This window comes from Sceloporus occidentalis, unplaced genomic scaffold (assembly GCF_023333645.1).
Source record: "Sceloporus occidentalis isolate IW3139 unplaced genomic scaffold, rSceOcc1.0.p SCAF_1, whole genome shotgun sequence".
In the NCBI taxonomy this organism is placed as follows: domain Eukaryota; kingdom Metazoa; phylum Chordata; class Lepidosauria; order Squamata; family Phrynosomatidae; genus Sceloporus; species Sceloporus occidentalis.
Genome location: NW_028316981.1, coordinates 154,079,768 through 154,103,569, shown reverse-complemented (window position 1 = coordinate 154,103,569; position 23,802 = coordinate 154,079,768). Strand labels below are relative to the sequence as shown.

At 42.1% G+C, this 23,802-nt stretch overlaps 1 protein-coding gene across 1 annotated transcript; it reads left to right on the top strand.

The window, feature by feature from the left end:
* Window positions 1-16,465: 16,465 nt before the first annotated feature.
* LOC149322470 (uncharacterized protein F54H12.2-like) lies at window positions 16,466-17,599 on the top strand. Its single transcript, XM_089527611.1, has one exon. The coding sequence runs from the start codon at window positions 16,466-16,468 to the stop codon at window positions 17,597-17,599; it is 1,134 nt and encodes a 377-aa protein (XP_089383737.1).
* Window positions 17,600-23,802: the final 6,203 nt, after the last annotated feature.

Here is a 23,802-nt window from a genome sequence, read left to right as displayed (position 1 = left end):
ACATGTATAATGTGCATTTTGCTTGGCCCAGTAAAGGTATCACTGTTTTGTGGGTTTTAGATGTTATTGCTCAATTATTATTGTTGTTGTTATTTCTTACTCACTTTTCCCCATGGATCAATTTAACAGAACAAATAAAATAAACACATATTTTAAAAATCAATCTTTACTTTAAAATAATAATTTAGAATTCACAATTTAAGAAATCATCTGCACTGGTCTCCTGGAAGAGTCTTTAATGCTGTTTTAAATTCAGACAACACATTCAGCTGTTGAATCTCATCCTGCAGTTCATTCCACAGATTGAAGAAAAAATCCTCTGGGTGACAGCTGTCAACCCAGTCCTAGGTGATTGGAGTAAATGCCCCCCAGAGGACTTGAGTGTACAGAGTGGATTATATGGGAAGAGATGAATTCATAGGTAACCTGGACCCAAATCATGTAGGGCTTTGAAGGTAACAACCAACACTTCTTAATTTACCCAGAAATTAATTGGCAGCCAATGGAGTAATTTTAATATAGGTGTGATATAACCACTCCTAGATGTATCAGTGATCAATTTGGCTGCCATGTTTTACACTAATTGAAGTTTCCAAACTTGGTACAAAGGTAGCGCAATGTATTGCTCATTGCAAAAGTACAACTGTGAGAGATTCCGGGGATCATGGTGCAGCAAACTTTCTCAGAAAACAGCTCACTTCTGATTGTTTGCAAGGGGGAAACCAGATAATAGTCAGGGGGCCTTGGGCATTCTGCTCACCTGTTTTTCTTCAACACCACAGAGACTGCCCATGCTGTGTTACTTCTCAAATGATGAATGAAAGCAAAAGAACTAGCCATTCCAAAACAAAAAATAAGTGGTACAACTCTTTAAAAATAAAATAAAAAGACATGCTTCAGGTTCAGTTTGGAAAGTCAATAGACCTGTGGTTTAGGTTGGTTTGAATGAAGTTTGAACAACTCACACCAATGAGTTGATACACATAGCAAATTCCTTTGCAACACAAGCTTCTTAAAAGACTCTCTGGCACCTTTGGGATATAATCTATCAAAGGCTGTGATCGCGCCTTTCACGGTTGAGACCAAGGAAATAAAACACTAAGAAGCTGGCAGAGGCATGTTTAAATTTGACCAGTGCAGGAGGAGGAGTATATTAATAGTGTATTAATAAACCTGTTTGGTAGGAGTTGTTTAAAAGGCTTTATATTTAGTGAGGAGGGCGTTATTTTTACTTCTCTCTACAGGAACATAATCCCTGCTACCGCCACACTTCTGTCTGAAATGCCATCTTGGAGATTTGAGAAATAAAGAATGTGTAGTGGGGAAGTATTCAGCTTTGGAAGCAAAAGCAGTACTGGCCTTTCCACGATGTGAGAGTGAAATGTTCTGGGGAGAGAGAGTGGGGTGGGGAGCTCAAGAAATGGGTGGTATTATGATGTCAGAATGGCTGGAGCCAACAGTGGTTTGCTATGGGGGATACTCTGCATGAATCTTTGCGGACTGGTCCAGCCATCAAGGAGATTATATTCTCAACTGTTAAAGCTGTTTACACATTCCAAGCTGCTCTGACTGCCTCTTTGTGGCAAGTTGTTTACATGAATTTATTTTGGGAAAATTCCATTTGACGGGACCCAAGATTTCTTCATAAATCATTGAATCTCCCTTGTGTGCGGATTTTAAAAAATTTGGTTAGTCATTTATTCTTCTGAGCAGTCTTTGGCTGTATATGTCCATTATGTATGTACGTGCGTGGGTGTGTGAAAGGCAACTTACACGGCGAACGTAAACATTACAGATTGCCCCTGGGCATTTTGAAGAGAGGAGCGGCATTTCAAGGGACAGTTTTTAGAAAAACAAGTCCTTGCCATTCATTCAGTGACATCCAACCCACACTACCAAATGCCCTCTAACAGAATAGAGGGTGATGTTCATAGGCAGGAGGCCATGAGGGGTGGAGTAGTTGTTAGGTGCCTTCCAGTCAACCCTATCCTAGGGTTTTCTTGGCACAAGTCACCAGAAGGAGTTGGCCATTGCCTTCTTCTGTAACCACCAGAGAGTCTGACTCACTCAAGGAAACTCAGTGGATTTCCACATGTGAGCAAGGATTTGAAGCCTGGTCTCCCAGAGTCTTAGTCCAACACCCAAACCACTATGCCACGCTGGCTTCTGAGGGGTGGGATATGGGAAGAGAAGCTCTGCATGTGCCCAAGTGGGTGCAGAACTGAAGGTGCATCTCCACTGTAGAAATAATGCAGTTTGACACAACTTTAACTGCCATGGCTGCATCCAAGACAATCCTGGGATTTGCAGTTTTGAGATACCTGCACTCTTTGGCAGAGAAGGCTAAAATCTTATAAAACTTCAAATCCCAAAATTCCACAGGATGAAACTAAAATTAAAATGTTGCCAAATTGCACTATGGTCCAAAATACACTGCTGAAATAATCCAGTTTGAGACCACTTTAACTGCCCTGGGTCAATACTAGGAAATACTGGGAGCTGCAGTTTTGCGAGACACTTAGCCTTCTCTGTCAGAAAGAGCTCTGGGCCCACAACAAACTACAATTCCCAGGATTCCCTAGCAGCGAGACAGGGCAGTTAAAGCAATCTGAAATTGGATTATTTCTGCAATGTGTTTTGAACCTATTTCTACAATGTAGATGCACCCTCAGCTTCCTAAGAGAAAAACTGGCTAACCACATCAAAAGTAGAGCCTGGTCAGCACCGTGAGGAGAACTTTCCAAAGCTAGGTACCACAGTCCCAAGGCCCTCTCACTTATCTTTTCATTTTAAAACAATGGTAACTTTCTAGTCCTTATTGCTGTGAAGATGCAGTTAAAATCTTTTGGGCAATACCTGCCAGGATTCCAGAAGGTAGATGAGAAACCAATTAATTGATGGTTGTTTCAGAGGGAAGAAAAGTTGCAGCAAGATATGTGATTTCCATCTTGCAATAGTGAGGAAATGTCTTTACAGGCTTCTTCCCCCCCCCCTCCCCCCAGTTGCAACGTCATCAAAACCCCTTATATGTAATGTGCTGTAGTATCACCCATATGAAAGCCATTGTGGCTTGGTGGTTTGAGTGTTGGGCTATGACTCTGGAGATCAGGGTTCTATTTCTCACTCAGCCATGAAAGCCACTAGGTGACCTTGGGTGAGTCACACTCTCTCAGCCTCAGAGAAAGGCAAAGATAAACCTCCTCAGACTAAATCTTGCCAAGAAAATCCCACTATAGTTTCACCGTAGTTCATTATAAGTTGAAAATGGCTTGAAGGCACACAACCACAAATGTGATCAAAAGGTGTTTGGAACAGACAGGCCAGAATAAAGCTGCTTCAGGTCACTTTGGAGGCATGCTGTTTAAATGACACACACAACTTAAGAGGCCAGAAGCTGTGCCAAAGCTGTGTTCCAGCCCTTAGGACTGGAGTGTGGCCTTGGTGCAGCTTCTGGACTCTTAGGGTGCATGCAGCATTTAAACAGCATACCTCCAAAGTAACCTGAAGCAGCTTTATTTTGGCCTGTCTGTTCGGGCCCTTAGTCCCTTGCCGATGTCTATGTCACAGTAATCTACCTTTTTGGCTGACATTTCAGACATGTGATGCTCTCAGTGGAGAGAGTGGGATGAACCTCTTCAGGGCTTACTTCTTTGATCCTAAAAGTGGAGAACTGCTTCTTGAAGGTTTAAGAAAGTCACACAGAGAGCCCGACATAATGGTTGGAAGCATCATCTCTTGCTTGCTCACTCTTAGCTGTTTCACAAGATAGGAAGAGTGGTGGCTCCAGTGTGTCTGTCCATTCTATGTCTCTACAATGAATAACATAGTCTTTGGAAGGAAAACATGTGTCTGCGTACACATCATGCTAAACACAAACCTCACAAGCTTTGGCCAGCCCCAGCTTCTCCTGTGTGTGTGTTTACATACATATTTCTCCACTTCCAGTGTTAAAAGTGTTGGCTCCAGGAATGTGCTGCAAGCACACAGCAAACACTTCTTTTCTATAACCCCTGGAGCCTTTAGCCTCTCTTCATGCATTAATGCCTCAACAGGACATATCAATCCTTGTGGAGACCCACAGGGCCACACACATTGGCTCCTCATCTTCAATGAGCTTTACAGCATTGAGCCAGAAGGTCTGAAGGCTTCTATTTAAATGTCAAATCAAATCAAATTTTATTGCTTTTGACCAAAGGTCATTGCACAGCACAACAATACATATGTCAGTAGAACCCTCTATGAAATCAAGAACCCTAATAAAATGATTGGACACTCGTGCATTGCAATCTCCTAATGTTCATTAAAAGTGAATGTGTAAAGCATGACAATTCCACACTAAAGGTCCAGTGTGGAAGCACCTCAGGAAAAAGCCAAACAAGCCTTTCAGGAAAAAGCTAAAAGAAACCAAGTAAGGCCCTCCAATTCTTCTTGGACTTTCAGCTTTCAGAATTCCTCATGATATTGACTACATTGCCCAGGACTGCTGGGAGGTGCAATGCAGCAATATCTGGAGGACTTTCCTTTGCCTACCCCTGCTCATGCTCTGCTGGAAAGCAAAGGCAATAAGCTGCAGGTGGTGTTGTAGTGGCACCACAGCTCACAGAATCAACGCACCAGAAATTGTTGATATGCAGGAGTGATGACATCATCTTCTACTCTGCATCAGCTTCTCTATTCCGAGATTAGGTTCAATCCACACAGTACAGTGGGGAGGAGATACATTTTTCCAACAACAATATATTGATGTGAGTGATCTCTGATATAATCCCAATTTTCAGGAGCCTACTTATTCATCAGTGGCCAGTTAAGATGTAAAGGGTATTAGCTTTACAAAATACCTGTTGCTGGTGGAGATAAAAACTTAACATAATCGGTGTACTGATTTGAATCAACATAGCTGCCTACAGTTTGGGGCTGTCCTTGCAGACACAGCTGTGGGGGGGGGGGGGGGGGTCACTGAGCACTAATACTTCAAAACTGGCAGCTGTTTAGTTCAGTGGAAGGAGGGGAAGCTTGCCCGAAAGAGGACAAAAAGCGCCACAGGATTCTATTCTCAATGGCCTCTCCCCTTGGTCTTGGGAGATTTCAAACTTAATAGGCAGCTATGGCATTAAATTGCTTTGTTGTCGTTAACTGCCCTCCTGCACTCGGCTTCTGGTGATCCTATGAATTAGACACCTCCAAGCCTCCCTGTCCTGCTCAGGTCCTGTAAGCTTATGGCCATTATCTCTTTAACAGGGTCTATCAATATGGTATGTGGTCTTCCTCTCCTTCTATTACCATCCAATTGTCCTAGCATTAATGTCTTTTTCAGTGAATCATCACTTCTCATGATGTGACCAAAGTATGGCAACCTTAATGTAGGTCCAAAACACACTGCAGAAATAATACAGTTTGAGACCACTTTAACTGCCCTAGCTCAATGCTAGGGAATTCTGGGAACTGTAATTTTGTGAGACATTCAGCCTTCTATGTCAGGGAACTCTGGTGCCACAATAAACCACAATTCCCATAATTCTCTAGTAGTGGGCCAGGGCAATTAAAGCGGTCTCAAAATGGATTATTTCTGCAGTGTGTTTTGGACCTTAGTCATCTTGGCTTCCAGGAGAATTTCAGGCTTGATCGGTTCTAAGACCCATTTGTTTGTCTTTTTTTGCCATCCACAGCATTCTTAGCACTTTTCTCCAGCACCACATCTCAAATGAGTTGATTTTCTTTCTATCAACTTTCTTCACTGTTCAGCTCTCACATCCATACATGGTGAAGAACTTAGAAAGAACTTCCTGAGAGTAAGAGCTGTGTAACAGTGGAATATGCTGCCTCGGACAGTGGTGGGGTCTCCTCTTTTGGAGTTTTTTAAACAGGGGCTGAATGGTCATCTGCCAGGGTTGCTTTGATTGTGTCTTCCTGAATGGCAGGAGGTTGGACTGGATGGCCCTTGAAGTCTCTTCCAACTCTGTGAATCTAAGATGGGAAATACAATGGCTTGAACAATCCTCACTTTAGTATTCGGAGTTATATCAGCATTTTAAGATCATGTCTATTTCTTCCATAGCTGTCCTTTCCCATCCTAGTCTTCTTATGATTTCTTGACTGCAACCCCCCTTCTGATCTATGACTGATCTAAGTTAAGGGAAATGTTTAACTATTTTAATTGTCTCATCATCTACTTTGAATTCATGTAGCTCCTCCATGGTACAGTAATTATTTTTGTTTTCTTAAGGTTCAGCAACAACCCTGCCTTAGCAATTTCCTCTTTGACTTCCTTTAGTAATTGTTCCAGATCTTTAATATCTTCTCCTAGTAGTATAGCATCATCTGCATAACTTAGATTGTTCATATTCCTTCCTCCAATTTTCACTCCTCCTTCTTCTGTGTCCAAATGTGCTCATTGGATAATATTTCCTGCATATCAGTTAAATAGACAGGGTGACAGAATGGAGTCTGTCTTCAGTCTATGATCCCCATTCCCTATACTTGATTTTCTTATTTGGGGTATGGGTGGGGGGGAGGATGCAACAGTTGGCCCTACAGTCTCATGATCAACTCTTGCTGAATGTGACACTTTAAAATTACATCTCTTGTAGAAAAAGTGTTTTATAACTGTTTTCTGTCAGGGCCTGATCATTTATAGCATGGTTCGGAAAAATATATAGAAAGCAAATATAGCAGAAGTCTCCTTATCTTTCCAAAGATTAAGTAAATTGAATAGAGAAGAAAGGGTGTCAGACTTAGGCAGATGAAAGGTTTGAAATATGATCCACAACAAGTTGACTTTTTCTACACACTGCAGCAGTGCAACAAAATTAAAACATTTTGGCAAGTAATGTTTATTTTAATGGGAGGGGGGACTTTTGGCATTGCTTTTAGATCTAATCACAGTTTTTCTTGGGAATGTAAAGGCTGTAGCAAGAGCTCTCACTTGCAGCTCATTAAGGAATATGCTGGTTGGAAGCAGGGGGAAATTGGGTGGTCAGAAATGGGAAGATAGGCTCATAGCCACACTGCATATACAAATTATGCTCACATGTCCCAGTTTCTCTCTCCAGTATACACACTGCAGAATTAAAGCAGTTTGACACTACTTTAACTGCCATGGCTCAACACTATGGAATTCTGAGGTTTATAGATTGGCGAGGTATTCAATTAGGTCTGTCAGAAATCTCTGACGCATTGGACTACAGCTCCCAATGACCGGGGATGACTGGAGTTCAGCACATGTGGAAGATACCAGATTGGAAAAGACACCTTTAACTTAGGATATATTTCCAAAATAGCCCTCATTGTTGTAAAACCATACTGTACAGTGATCCTGTTAGTAAATCTTACAGCGCCTGGACTTAGGACATGCCACTTTGCTTCTTTCACAAGATGAAAATCTATGATCATCTTCATCTTCCCAAGACAGAAAAGACATTGCCCTTTTGACATAGTAAAGGCAGGATAATACCACTGCTTTGAAGTTTATCATAGGAGAAACACCATAAAGCAAAGAGATTTTTCATTTATAAAAATTGGCCAGATTCATTGGCCAGTGTCACCTCTAATACAAGGACAATACCATATTCATGTTTTATAAGGATCTTGACAGAGATAGTTTGGAAGCTCACATTAGAAGCTGTATAAAAGAGGGGGAAGTAAGAGAATAACATGGTGAACAAGGAAACAGATTGAGCTAGGCACTTCTCAAAGTCCACTCCATTACTTAGAATTCACTGAAAAAGTTAACTCATGCAGATTGCACAACCACAACAACAAGTTAGAATCAGCCTGGGCTCAGTCATGATTAATTTATCTTCTAAGACGTGGCCAATGCAATGCTCTTTTCTGCTATAAATGTTACAGTTGCATCAAATAAGTGAACCCTTTCAGTTGGAAAAGGTGTTTGTTTTTTAAAGAGAGGATGAGACATTACCTGCAGGTTTCTTAAAAGTTCACCTTTTCCATGCTCCTGTTGACTGCCCTCCTTGTCAGCTTCTTCAGTACCATCAGTTCTATTTTCTGCCCCAGACATCAATTTCTTGGTGGCTTCATGGTCCCAGCCAATCAAGGATCAGGTAGCCAGCCAGTGTTGTGGTGGTGGTGATGTCATGTTACCACAAAGACGGTTAGATTTAGCAACATGGTGATGTCAACTGAGAGCCCGCCTGTTAGTATGTTTTCATGATGACTGCTTTGCTCCTGTTTGTTTTATTGTTTATTTTTGTGGGTTTTTCAAAATTATGATTTATATTTTCGATTTGTAAGCTACCTTGAGATTGATTTTATCATAAAACAGTATGATGTAAATGTTTGAGTTAGCAACCATTGCGAATAGCACCACTTGCAAGTGGCATGTTTGCAAACTTCCTGTTTGTTTGCTCTTCCACAGTCACTCTCTTTATAAATTACTCTAACCTACAGCCATTTTCTTCTCCCTCTCTCTCTTCCATTAGGACATGTATTTGATTATGGGCAAGCATTGTAAGCAAAGCTATTTTGGTACGTTTTACAAAGAATACAAAGCTTGTGAAGTCGAAGGCTTTCATGGCCGGCATCCAATACAAAGCATGTTTCCTTCCCTGCTATACCCTGCTGTGGTTGATCATGGAACTGATTGTTGTAAAGTTTCTGCCTTGTCAATGTAATAATTATGTTTGAGAGATTCACCACTATCTCTCATATTCTCCAATGATAAGTGCTGAACAATTAAGGAAACAACACTGAAGCCCTTATTAAAGAACCCAACATTGCACCTTTTGAATTGTCATCTAAACATTTCCTTTTCAAGGTAAAATGCTATGGAGGGTACTGATTTTTAAGGAACTTACACAGAGACACTCCGTTCAAGTTATGACATAATCACAGAATAAAAATTCACTGATGACTTGCACCAAGAAATGGATGTTTGGATGTGTGTGTTTTCTTTCCTGCTCTGTAGCATTTTAATTAATTGAAAACTGCATATTTTTATCCTGATGGGCCACAGCTCAGAAGGCACAGTATTATGGTGGTTCCAGTCCTTATTTTGTAGATTATTGTTGGCTAATATTAATGGAGGGAGCCAGCATAGTGTAGTGGTTTGAGTGTTGGATTAGAGGCCAGGGTTCAAATCCCCACTTGGCCATGAAAACTGACTGGGTGGCCTTGGGCAAATCACACTCTCTTAGCCTCAGAAGAAGGCAATGGCAAACCCCTCTGAACAAACCTTGCCAAGAAAACCCCATGATAGGGTCACCATAAGTCAGAAATGACTTGAAGGTACACAACAAGAACAACAATGTTAATGGATACTGTTCTTGACTTGTGGGTTCCCATTTCTCGCACATTCCCCTGTCCTAGTGCTTTTTAATCCACATGAAGCCACTGGGGGTTGAACTTCAGTGCCATCATTAACCAGCAGCAACACAGCTCTACTCTTCATCTCTTTGCCACTTAAGAATCCAAGTGAGACAATGTAATGCTTAAGCAAAGATCTGGGAGTGACCTTAGAATGGGTGAAGGAAAAAAAGATGAAACATAATCTAGGAAAGCCATGAGCTGGGAAATCAGCAGATCAGGATAGCAGTATCGAACACGTCTCAGATGGAATTCTGCTCCCCTTAAAGATCTGAGCTGCTGCCACAGTGCAGAAATAAAACAGCTCGACACCACTTTAACTGCCATGGCACACTGCTATGGAATTTTTGGATTTGTAGTTATGTGAGATATTTAGCCTTCCCTATCAAGAGAGCTCTGGTGCCCCACCAAACTACAAATTCCAGGATTCCATAGTACTGACCCATGGAAGTTAAAATGGTGTCAAACTGCTATATTTCTGCAATGTGGCAGCACTCCAAGCATGCTGCTCAAGTATGCTTCCAGACACCTCATTGTCTGTTGACTTATAAGCAGCAGCTGTAGCTAGGACTGCTTTTTTAAAAATCTGACTTATATACCTTTAACAACCCTATCTGGAGGGGCAGTAGGGTCACTGGGTTGGCATCACTGGGTTGGCATCACTCATGGTGTCAGCCCCCCATTGACCTCATTCCATACCACGCCATACAGAATCCTAAACAATGTTTTTAGTAATGTTATTACTTGTAAATCCTAATTCCTGTATATCATTGAACACAGTAGCAATGGTTATGACATAAACAAGTAGCAAAATTAAAAATATACCTTTAAATTACAATATCAGAAGCACAACCTAAATATATTTACATGTGATTAAAGTGAAAATTTGGTAAGATGTGATGTTTCTTTTAAAAAATTAAAGAAATATTTTTTTAAAAAAAGAGAAAAATCTCAGGCCTCTCTTTTCTCTATCCACAGAGCCTCATCCAACCCATTCCTTCTCTTGTGCTAAGCTCTATGGTTTGAAAGGGATGCAGGTTAACATCCCAACCCATTTCTGCCAAAAGGCAAACATTTGGGGAGAAGTGACATCACACACTCTTAAGGATGTCCCCTGGTGTAGCCCGCACCCCCTAGTTACTCCCCTCTGGAGGGGCCTTATCTGCCATGCATTAAGTACCTCCAAACTGGATTACTACCACGAGGCACCTTCCATAGGACTTTCATTGAAGACTATCCAGTAGTGCTAGTTGGTACAAAATGTAAGTGGGGAGCACAAAATCTGAAAATATAACTCCCTATGTTGTACCAGCTGCACTAAATGCCAGTATGCATCCACCTCCAGTTTAAAGTGCTGGTCTTTCTGTACTGCAAATGAATTGGAGATTGTTCTTTCTTCTACCGCTTGCCATTAGAGATTAGGAAAGTTACAGTACTTTGTTGTTGTTTTGTTGTTTTTGCTGTTGTTTATATAGCACCATCGCTGTACACGGTGCTTTACAAGTAAAAGAACAACAAAACAGTTCCCATCCCCCAGACTTACAATCTAAATAAGGCATGACACAAAAGGAAAAGGGAATAGCAGTGGCGTAACGGGGTTAAATCCAGCAGATATTTTATGGGACAATAGCTCCCACTGGTCATGCCAGGTGGAACTGTAGTCACTCAAAGTAACTTTCCCAAGCTCTGCCTTGCACATAGATGATGACAGCTCTCTGACCTCCACTCAGATTTCCCAAAGAAATGCACTTTTAGTTGGGGTGAGCAAAATACTCATGAAAAGTGATACACATCCCACCCACCCCATGTTGGATCACTCTTCATAAACTGATTTTCTTTTTAAGGAGGAACATGTGGTGAAGGTGCTAGCAGGCTCTCCTTGAGAAAGTGTAAAAGAGGTAAAGGTATTCCCCATTGACAAGGTTGTCAAGTCGTGGTGCTCATCTCCGTTACTAAGCCGAAGAGCCAGCATTGATCATATGATCATGTGGCTAGCATGATTGCACAGAATGCTATTTACCTTACCACCTATTTATCTACTTGCATTTGCATGCTTTTGAACTGCTAGGTTGGCAGAAGCTGGGACTAGTGATGGGGTCTAACCCCATCATGCAGCACCCGGGCCTCGAACTGCCAACCTGCCGATCTTGCAATCAACAGGGTGAGCATCTTAACCACTTGAGCCACCACATCACCACAAGTACAGACCAATTAATAGCATGGCACCTGGTGATGTTCCAGCACTCAGTGCTTTGCTGGCACTGGAACCCAGTTCCAGGGTGGAGTACTGTTGAGCCCTGGCTTAAATTAAACTTTCCTTGGTTGATTTGCTGCTACTGTGAATTAATTAGGCTTGAGAAGAGCATGATGTGGGAATCTAGGAATTACAACGAGCTCTTGTTCAACTCTCTACCTAGCACATTGTAGGACATTCCAGAAAGCAAAACAAGCAGTTAATATTCTCCACTCTCACACTCTGGCTTTCCCAATTATTTGGTGTGTGTTTTTTTAATTGCTGGGGAATTTAGACATCATCCAAGAATCAACTGGAGCCAGGCACTGAATGAGGAGGCAGGTTTTTCCTTTCCCAGCCCTGCCAAGGTGCCTCTCTGTTGGCCAGTGTCATCCTTGCTATTCCCAGCCTGTTGGGCTCCTGAAAGCAGACACACAACCAGACCATGAGGAGCTGAGACATATTATTAGGTGGTTTGGTGTTGTGGACAGATGCCTGCAGAAGACATTGTGTTCATTTTCTCCCTGGATGCGAAATGGAATTTAATGTACTAAGAGGCTCCAGAGGCAAATGGCAAAGAGAGATGAAATATTACCCTGGCCTGGGCATTAATGAAGAGAAACACCAGAACATAGGTTTTGTTCACGCTCCTCCTAGTCAAGGCAATATTTTTCAGATTTCTATCTGTTTAATCAAATTACCTTCCTTTGGCTTCAAATAAACAGTTGAATGTCTCCTTGTTTAGCACTACAACATTGCATACAACCAGACTTACGGAAGTCAGAGGAAAAATAATATTTCTAGATTTTTTTAAAAAAAAATCTAGGAATATATTGTCTTCCATATATGCAAAGCATACAAAGGGTTATACTAGGGGTCCCTGATACACTATGGGTCTATGACTAAGCCAGGATAGCATAGTGGCTTGAGTGTTGGACTACGGCTCTGGAGACCAGAGTTTGATTCCCATGGAAACCCACTGGGTGGCCTTGGGCAAGTCACACTCTCTCAGCCTCAGGAGAAGACACTGGCAAACTTCCTCTGAACAAATCTTGCCAAGAAAACCCCATGTTAGGTTCCCCTTAGTGTCGTCATAAGTCAGAAACAACTTGACGGCATACAACAACAATGATTTATTACACTAATATATTATATATGTTAGTAGTAAAGGGTGGCACCTCTCGTCAAACTCATAAGCCCCGCCCACTGACAGGTGCCCCGCCCCGGAAGTCCCGCCTTAACAGGAAGTCCCGCCTTAACCGGATATCCGGCCTCCTGCCGGAAGTCCCGCCCTCCCCAGATTTCCGGCCTTCTGCCGGAAGTCCTGCCCTCCCCGGATATCCGGCCACGCCCCCCGCTTGTGGCCCCACCCCAGCATGAAACCCCGCCTGTAGGTGGAGCGTCTGAAGGGACTCATGTGACCATGATGATTTAAAAGGGCCAATCAGAAGGCGGTTTTAGCAACGCTACAGGAAGCCTTTGGGCAAGCCCAGACATGTTCAGGGAAGACAACGTGGAGTCAACCACCGCTATTCCAAGCTCTGGCGGTTTTTCCAGGCCATCTGCAGCAAGAAAAAAGCAACCTGCAAGGAAGGCCGCCCCTAGATTCACCTCTTTCCCCCCGCTACTGCCAGGACCTATGGGTTTTTCCAAACCCCCGGTACCCTTGCTTAAGGAAGGCTGGGCAGAATTTACGAAGCCTCTCTCGCTAACTCCTGCAGACCTGAAAACCCGTGCTGGTAAGAAAAAGACCACTGTGAAGGATTCCCCCGTGTTTGTTTTTTCAGCAGGCCAAGAGGCTGGGGCTAAAACCATGAGCTCGCCGGACGGGAGTATAGATGGCCTTGATAATGGATCTGACCTAGAGTGTGATTGCGGTTGTGATCTGAAAGCACTTTTCCCGAAGAGGGAAAGACCTCTGATTTCTGATCCAGAAGAGCTAGATGGCAGTGTGTTTAGTAAAGCAGCCCCACAGAAGATTGAGAGCTCGGTGGGAGAGCCTGACACAGCTGGATCGGCTAACCAATCACTCCTTGATGACCTGATGGAGGCTGCCTTGGGGGACAACTCTGAAAAGACAGATGCAGGTTATGACAGCTTACCGGTAAGAGTTTTTTGTATTGAGTGGCTGTTTTTTTTTTTAAAGAAAGAGAGAGGTGGGGGGTGCATTGCATGCAGAGGTTTTTTACTAAAAGAAGTTTTAAATGTTTTTGCCAACAGGAGGCTGGTGTGCATGAAAGTGACGTGAAGAATCTTCAGTTCGGAAACTCTCAGAATGTAAACATATCCTGTGTTTCATGTGTTTCCTTCAAGCCTGAAGATTAGATATGCTCTGTGTAATTTGCAATAAAAATGGTTTGATCTATACCTGCGTGTTCATATTTACAGCAGCTGACAAAATGTCAGAACATGAAAAAATCCTAAAGAAAATATACTACGACCCTGAAGAAGTTGGAAGCTTTGGCGGTGTTCATCCCCTCTTTCTAGAGGCCAAAAAGCAGAACAAAACCATCCGGAAGGGGGAGGTTGTTGGATGGCTTTCCAAACAGGACAGTTATACACTACATAGGCCAGCCAGGGTCCGTTTTAAAAGAAACAAGACTGTTGTATCTAAAGTGGATTCTCAATGGCAGGCTGATTTAGTTGACATGCAACAATTTTCTAAGTATAATCGGGGTTACAAGTACATTTTAACCGTGATAGATATCCTTTCAAAATATGCCTGGGCTGTGGCTCTGAAGGATAAGTCAGGTAGAGAAGTGTCAGGAGCCTTTAATACTATTTTCTCAGAAAATAACAGAAAACCTGTTAAGTTACAGACAGATCGTGGCTCCGAGTTCTTAAACAAGCCTGTAAGTAGCCTTTTAAAACAACATGGGGTATATCACTTTGTCACCAATAATGAAGTTAAAGCTGCAGTTGTGGAGCGGTTTAACAGAACTTTAAAAACAAAAATGTGGAGGTACTTCACAGCCAATAACACCTTCACCTATATTGATGCCCTCCCATTGTTTATAAAAAGTTATAATCATAGTTTTCACCGTACTATCAAAGCAAGGCCTGTTGATGTCAATGATTCCAATGACCTAGCAGTGTGGAAAACAGTTTATGGGACCCCTGTCAAAAGAAAACAGGAAGTGCCAGTGCTCAGAAAAGGAGACCACGTTAGGATTTCTAAAAGCAAGGGAATATTTGCTAAGGGCTATGAACAGAATTTTACTACAGAGGTATTCATTGTGGACCATGTCATCAGAAAAGCAGAAAGGCCTGTGTTTCTTCTGAAAGATTATGATGGTGAAACTGTGGTTGGCAGCTTTTATCCTGAAGAATTACAAAAGATTAACACTGCAGAGGACCAGGTATACAGGATTGAGAAAATTCTAGCTACAAAAGGCAAGGGTAGAAAGAAGCATTACCTAGTGAAATGGCTAGGATGGCCAAGCAAATTCAACAGTTGGGTTCTTGCTTCTGAAGTTGGCAAACCTGTGTAATAGCTGCTGGTGAAGAGGTGGAACAATGGGGGATGGTAGCTTTTATGTTGTTCTTCCAAGTAATGCCTGTGCAGATGTTTTTCCAGAGAACACGATCTCAAGTTTTACTATCTCTGTCGCAAGACCTCTGGAGCTTCCTGGGGAGTGGGAGGTAGGCCTGGCCGAGATACAGTACCCTCATAGTTGGAACACTGTAACTTCTGATGTGTGGTTTGAAATTGCAAACGGGAAAAGGCGGTGGCGTTACCTTCTACAACGGGGCTATTATTCAAGTATCCCTGAACTACTTGCACACATGAACAGCCTTATAAAAACACACAATGATCCCCCAGAAGTGGTTCTGCGGTATGACCAAGTGTCCAGAAAGGTTTGGCTTGAAACAGATGGCACATACACACTGATGGTTGGTGCAGAATTATCCTACATATTAGGGCTGTTTCCCAACCATCATGTCAAAATCCTGCCTTTCGCAGCAGACATCACTGGGGGTTTCACCAGTTTATATGTTTACACAGATATTGTGGAGCACCAGATAGTTGGGGACGTCTATGTGCCTTTGCTACGCTGCGTACCTGTGCAAGGACAGAATAATGAGCGTGTCAATATTTGTTATGACAAGCCTCACTACATTCCTGTAAGCAAGCACCATGTTGACACCATCACTGTTGAGATAAAGACAGATCAGAACAAAAAAGTCCCATTTCGCTTTGGAAAGGTGATTGTGAAGCTTCACTTCCGGCCCAGGAGAACTCTGCATCTTTAAAAAAAAAAAAAAATGGTGATCGTAAAATCATATGGGGACCCAGCCCTTTACAGAAATTATTACAGAGCCCAGGCTGGAAATGGCCTTCCTGGATATCAGGGTGTCCCCCAAATGTACGGGGCAGGGCTTGGTGGGATTTTCAGAGGCCTTTTTCGAAAAGCTGTTCCGCTTTTAAGAAGAGGCCTGGACATTATTAAACCTCACGCAAAAACAGCTTTTCGTAATATTGCCAAAGATGTTGCTGGCAAGGTGACTGAGGCAGTTCTAAATAGAGTGACACCTCCAAATCTGCAAGAAGGATCGGGCCTGATGTACATTAAAAGAAGGAAGGGGTTAAAAAGAAAAGCATCACAGGCGAGGCTGACAGGACCTCCCCACCCCCTTAAAAGAAAAGTCCCACAAGAAAAGAAAACTCAGAAGCGGAGAGCTGTGCGAAAGCGACAGAGGGCTCTGGCTAAGAGGGACATCTTTTAAACCAGCATCATGGCCTTTATCCATTGTGGCTCTGAAGAGTGCACTAAATCTGAATTAGATTTATTCCACATTGGGCCTACTCAGACCAGTATTGAGAGAAGTGTGTTTATTGAGGTTCCCCCACTGACTGCTCTTACAGAATCTGCCCCACTTGACTTTTTCATTGCCGGGAATGGTGAGGACTATATGGATCTGAACAACACGCTCCTCTATTTGACCTGTAAAATAGTGAATGAAGATGGGTCAAACCTTGCAGAAGATGCCAAGGTAGGGCTGGTGAATTATCCAATAGCCTCCATTTTCAGTCAGGTTGATATTACTATAGCAGATCGTCTCGTCAGCCAGAGTAATAACTGTTATCCTTACCGATCATTCATTGAATCTGTGTTAAACTACAGCGATGACACTCTAGCAACTCAATTTTCTGCAGGCCTGTTTTATAAAGATACAGCTGGAGAGCATGAATCAGCTGAGCTGGATGGGGATAATGAAGGTTTTGTTAAAAGAGCAGCCCTGACGGCTGCAAGTAGAAAGATAGACTTGCTGGGCCATCTCCATGCTGACCTGTTTTTTCAAGAAAAGCTTTTGCTAAATGGCGTTGATGTGAAAATTAAACTCACCCGCAACAAAGATGCTTTCTGCTTAATGAGCGATGCTGCAGACAGGCAGTACAAACTGCAAATTCTATCAGCCTCCCTTTTTGTCAAAAAGGTGAGGGTGTCCCCTGGTGTCCGCCTGGGACACGCCGAAGGACTGTTGACTTCCAATGCCAAATATCCTGTGGATCGTGTGAGTATGAAAGTGTTCAGCATCCCGAGAGGCAGCCGCGTCTCTAATCAGGAGAACCTGTTTCTGGGACAATTACCTAAACAGGTGGTTATAGGCCTGGTGGACAATGATGCCTTTAGCGGTATTTACAACAAAAATCCATTTAACTTTAAACATTATGATATTAATTTTGCGGCCCTTTACCTGGATGGAGAACAGAATCCAATGAAACCGTTTCAGCCCGATTTTCAAGAGGGAAACTGTGTGCGAGAGTATATGAGTTTGGTACAAACGGCGGGCAAGCATATGAAAGACAGGTCTCTTTTAATTAACCGTGAAGAATATGCAAGAGGTTACACACTTTTTGCATTTGACCTGACTCCAGATCAAGAAGGAGGTGACCACTACTCTTTGATTAAAACTGGAAACCTGAGGGCAGAGCTGCGTTTTGCCAGGCCCCTGCCAACCACGGTCAATATGGTTGTTTATGGAGTTTTTGACAATGTGATAGAAATAAATCAACGAAGAAATGTCTTGTTTGATTATATGTAACATGGATAGCCTGCAGTTAACCCGCATACTGACTTCTGACCCCTATACTCGGAAGAGCTTCTATGGAGTCTTCCCCTGTGACATGCTCCCCAGAAAGAAACTGCTGCAAAGGCCCCTGAGCTTGGTCATAAACACCCATCCTCACAACCTTCCAGGAGAACATTGGCTTGCTATATACTTGACAGAAGAAAAAAATGGCGAATTTTTTGACTCCTACGGACACCCTCCAGACCACCCTCTGTTTCCTAAAACAATCATGAATTTTTTAAGAAAAAATGGCTACAAAACTGTGTTTCAGGGTCATCCAGTACAAGCCCCAGACTCTGTGGTTTGTGGATATCATTGTGTGTTTTTTCTGCAACAGCGCGGCAAGGGCCTGACATTTAAAAATATTCAAGACCTATATTCTCACAATTTGGAAAAAAACGATGAGATGGTTGTACAGTTTGTGAAAAAGAAGAAGAACTTGCCCGGGCTTGTCTCAGACATGTTCCAGACTACTCAGGGATGTGTATCCTGTAATGAATTTCACCACCGCATTTCCTAATAAACACACCCCCTCAGAGGGTTTTATTAAAACATAATCTGTGTCCTGGCTTTTATTTTCATTTTAAAAAAACACTCACAGACTATCAAATAGTTTAAAAAGAAGACTTTTATTTCTATTTCTTTTTCTAAAAAATAGCAGCGTTATAAAGTGAGCCAGGTACAAGCAGCATGCCGTTGTTTTTTAAAAGATCTGTGTGACAGTACAGGTGTAAGTGACAAAGAATCTTCAGGGTTCTTTAAACGGTTCAAAAGTTCTCTATTGGCAGTGTTACCCACCACAGAAGTTGGAGCGTTTATTTCAGCCATGGCCCTCAAAAAAACATCCCAGCCTTTGGGGAGGCGTTTGGTTGGTAAAGCATGAGGCTGTATTATACTTTTGACTAAGTCCAATATATTAGATCCAGTTACAGATTCTCCTTTATACACAAAGACGCCCTTGTCATCCCACGAAGAAACATTTTTGTTTTGACTCATTTTGTTTAGTAACAATCTTGCATTATTTTTGTACCTGACAGGCAGATTGTCCAACACTTCTTGAATCATGCCATCAGGGGAGTTCATCACAACTTCTTCAGAAGGGGATTCGGGTAGAAACAGATTTAAACTTTGTTTCTCTGCCTCCTTCTGTTTTACATGAGTTAGATATTTTTGGAGTAAAGCATCATAACGTCTGGCTTTCTCATATTCAGTTAAGTCGGTCCTACGTAGAATTGCCTGCATTTCAGTATCTAAGGAAGAGATTGCTGTAGTTCTGATGTTTTCATCTTTAGAAGCTGGGCCCTTTAATTGTTCTAGCTGATGGCTGGGGACCAAATACATTTTTTCAGCATATTCCATCACTGTTTAGTTAAAAGGCCTGTTATTAGAGGAACTGCGAAACTTAGCAGTGGCCCCAAAAAGCCCCCAGACTGCTTCACAAGGTACTTCTTTTTTCTCAGGGACAATTTACTGTTACCCAGAGTTTTAATAAGGGTGCGTCTTTTTTTTAATACACGCACCTGCTGTGGGGATAAAGGAATGTTGCCTTTTAAAGTATTGAGGGCTATTTCTGAAATGGCTGCAACAAGGTCATCCGAAGCTGAACACATAATGGCCTTTCTTTGACGAGGAGGCACTGTAATAAGCAGTTTTAAAAGTGCCAAGTTTCTCTTTACGCGACTGGACATGTTTCCCCATGGAGGAGCAGACAACAACAGAGCCCTGGATTGTTAAAACCGGGCCCTTTTGTGATGGGAATGGTTTTTCTTCATTATATATACCACAGGTAAATCTGGAGGGAAAAGGCAAGTTCTTAGCCTGTAAGAATCAGGGGTGTTAGCATTCAGATCCAGCACTAAATACCCATGAGGTTTGTTTGTAGCATCAGCAAACACCTCCATGAAGAAATTGACATTTCCCGGATACATCTGTCGAGCCAAAGTAGCAATTTGTAATTTGTCCCGAGGATTTTTAAAGAGCACCATATATTTAGCGTTAAGGCTGATGGTCCGGCTACTTTTTCCTTTGCAAAAAATATTTTGGGTAATGAAAAATACACTCAGATTCCTATGATGTACAAATTGGGTGAAAACCCGCTCAAGATCTCTATTTTCAGAACCATGAATCATCAAATCATCTATAACCAAAAGATTTACTTTATTGGGGGGTAACAGCTCATCATCATCAAATTTATCAGGCATCCCCTGTACAAACTGAATAATAGGGTATTTACATTGGAGTTCTTTGTACAAATGTTGCCAACAACTGTAACACCAGACAATATTTTCAGGCATTTCTGAGAACACACTACCAGCATGATCCAGCATATTTTTTATAAAAAACGTCTTCCCACAGCCACTAGGTCCAGCGAGAATAGCTGAGAATGGGTGTTGCCAGCGTGTTTCCATTTTAGTAGCCATAAGGAAGTGTCCTAAATCCTTCAGTAATGACCCTTTTATCAAAAACAACTTTTTGTGTTTTTTTGAGATTTCTAGTGTGAAGTGTCCAATGCTGCTTATTTCTTACAATACCTGGCTGCTGTACCACAATTTCATGAGGTGTGGAACCTTTCTTGTCTGAGACGTAGGCGAATACCAGGTCTTTGAGACTGTCAAAATTAATTTTTTCACAGTTAGCGCTGTTCAATGTAATCCCCTTGACCTTCATGCAGGCTGTGCCGTTAGACAACTTATAACCGTAGGTCTTAGGCCCTGCTGACACAAACTCTGTAATGGTCTGATCTGCAGGAACCTCACTTGTGAGATCCCCGAGAAAATCTCCGAGAGGAGGATCCCACTCTCCTTCCCGACTCACAAATATGACACTGTCTGTGTCATGGTACAAAACACGTCTCCCAAGCTTGTCTAAGAGTGCATAAAGTTCCAAACGTGCATAGGCCGTTGTAAAACAGGCAAGGAATTCGTTTTTTCTACCCGAGGTTGTCACCCGGTCGTCGGAATATTTCCAGGAGACACAAACAGCCTCATCGTCAACAAATTCAAACATTGAAACCTTGTAAGCATCAGAAAAAAGCAGCTGAACTCAAAAGCCGGGGTTTTGATTTGAGAACGATTTGGCAACACGAATGGGATAATATGGTAAAAACAGATGTGAAACTCCAAACGTTTCTTGCTTCATCCCGCCTTCCAGAACCCCTACACCCCAGAGATGCTCTCTTTGGGGGTCGTACAAATGCCATCTGTCTCTACTATAAACCTAAAAGTGGGGAGACAGTGAAATACTACGATTTCACCAGCCTGTACCCTTATGTTAACAAAACCAAACAATACCCTCTGGGGCATCCCAAAGTCATTTATAAGGACTTTGAAAAAACGAATTCCTTGCCTGTTTTACAACGGCCTATGCACGTTTGGAACTTTATGCACTCTTAGACAAGCTTGGGAGACGTGTTTTGTACCATGACACAGACAGTGTCATATTTGTGAGTCGGGAAGGAGAGTGGGATCCTCCTCTCGGAGATTTTCTCGGGGATCTCACAAGTGAGGTTCCTGCAGATCAGACCATTACAGAGTTTGTGTCAGCAGGGCCTAAGACCTACGGTTATAAGTTGTCTAACGGCACAGCCTGCATGAAGGTCAAGGGGATTACATTGAACAGCGCTAACTGTGAAAAAATTAATTTTGACAGTCTCAAAGACCTGGTATTCGCCTACGTCTCAGACAAGAAAGGTTCCACACCTCATGAAATTGTGGTACAGCAGCCAGGTATTGTAAGAAATAAGCAGCATTGGACACTTCACACTAGAAATCTCAAAAAAACACAAAAAGTTGTTTTTGATAAAAGGGTCATTACTGAAGGATTTAGGACACTTCCTTATGGCTACTAAAATGGAAACACGCTGGCAACACCCATTCTCAGCTATTCTCGCTGGACCTAGTGGCTGTGGGAAGACGTTTTTTATAAAAAATATGCTGGATCATGCTGGTAGTGTGTTCTCAGAAATGCCTGAAAATATTGTCTGGTGTTACAGTTGTTGGCAACATTTGTACAAAGAACTCCAATGTAAATACCCTATTATTCAGTTTGTACAGGGGATGCCTGATAAATTTGATGATGATGAGCTGTTACCCCCCAATAAAGTAAATCTTTTGGTTATAGATGATTTGATGATTCATGGTTCTGAAAATAGAGATCTTGAGCGGGTTTTCACCCAATTTGTACATCATAGGAATCTGAGTGTATTTTTCATTACCCAAAATATTTTTTGCAAAGGAAAAAGTAGCCGGACCATCAGCCTTAACGCTAAATATATGGTGCTCTTTAAAAATCCTCGGGACAAATTACAAATTGCTACTTTGGCTCGACAGATGTATCCGGGAAATGTCAATTTCTTCATGGAGGTGTTTGCTGATGCTACAAACAAACCTCATGGGTATTTAGTGCTGGATCTGAATGCTAACACCCCTGATTCTTACAGGCTAAGAACTTGCCTTTTCCCTCCAGATTTACCTGTGGTATATATAATGAAGAAAAACCATTCCCATCACAAAAGGGCCCGGTTTTAACAATCCAGGGCTCTGTTGTTGTCTGCTCCTCCATGGGGAAACATGTCCAGTCGCGTAAAGAGAAACTTGGCACTTTTAAAACTGCTTATTACAGTGCCTCCTCGTCAAAGAAAGGCCATTATGTGTTCAGCTTCGGATGACCTTGTTGCAGCCATTTCAGAAATAGCCCTCAATACTTTAAAAGGCAACATTCCTTTATCCCCACAGCAGGTGCGTGTATTAAAAAAAAGACGCACCCTTATTAAAACTCTGGGTAACAGTAAATTGTCCCTGAGAAAAAAGAAGTACCTTGTGAAGCAGTCTGGGGGCTTTTTGGGGCCACTGCTAAGTTTCGCAGTTCCTCTAATAACAGGCCTTTTAACTAAACAGTGATGGAATATGCTGAAAAAATGTATTTGGTCCCCAGCCATCAGCTAGAACAATTAAAGGGCCCAGCTTCTAAAGATGAAAACATCAGAACTACAGCAATCTCTTCCTTAGATACTGAAATGCAGGCAATTCTACGTAGGACCGACTTAACTGAATATGAGAAAGCCAGACGTTATGATGCTTTACTCCAAAAATATCTAACTCATGTAAAACAGAAGGAGGCAGAGAAACAAAGTTTAAATCTGTTTCTACCCGAATCCCCTTCTGAAGAAGTTGTGATGAACTCCCCTGATGGCATGATTCAAGAAGTGTTGGACAATCTGCCTGTCAGGTACAAAAATAATGCAAGATTGTTACTAAACAAAATGAGTCAAAACAAAAATGTTTCTTCGTGGGATGACAAGGGCGTCTTTGTGTATAAAGGAGAATCTGTAACTGGATCTAATATATTGGACTTAGTCAAAAGTATAATACAGCCTCATGCTTTACCAACCAAACGCCTCCCCAAAGGCTGGGATGTTTTTTTGAGGGCCATGGCTGAAATAAACGCTCCAACTTCTGTGGTGGGTAACACTGCCAATAGAGAACTTTTGAACCGTTTAAAGAACCCTGAAGATTCTTTGTCACTTACACCTGTACTGTCACACAGATCTTTTAAAAAACAACGGCATGCTGCTTGTACCTGGCTCACTTTATAACGCTGCTATTTTTTAGAAAAAGAAATAGAAATAAAAGTCTTCTTTTTAAACTATTTGATAGTCTGTGAGTGTTTTTTTAAAATGAAAATAAAAGCCAGGACACAGATTATGTTTTAATAAAACCCTCTGAGGGGGTGTGTTTATTAGGAAATGCGGTGGTGAAATTCATTACAGGATACACATCCCTGAGTAGTCTGGAACATGTCTGAGACAAGCCCGGGCAAGTTCTTCTTCTTTTTCACAAACTGTACAACCATCTCATCGTTTTTTTCCAAATTGTGAGAATATAGGTCTTGAATATTTTTAAATGTCAGGCCCTTGCCGCGCTGTTGCAGAAAAAACACACAATGATATCCACAAACCACAGAGTCTGGGGCTTGTACTGGATGACCCTGAAACACAGTTTTGTAGCCATTTTTTCTTAAAAAATTCATGATTGTTTTAGGAAACAGAGGGTGGTCTGGAGGGTGTCCGTAGGAGTCAAAAAATTCGCCATTTTTTTCTTCTGTCAAGTATATAGCAAGCCAATGTTCTCCTGGAAGGTTGTGAGGATGGGTGTTTATGACCAAGCTCAGGGGCCTTT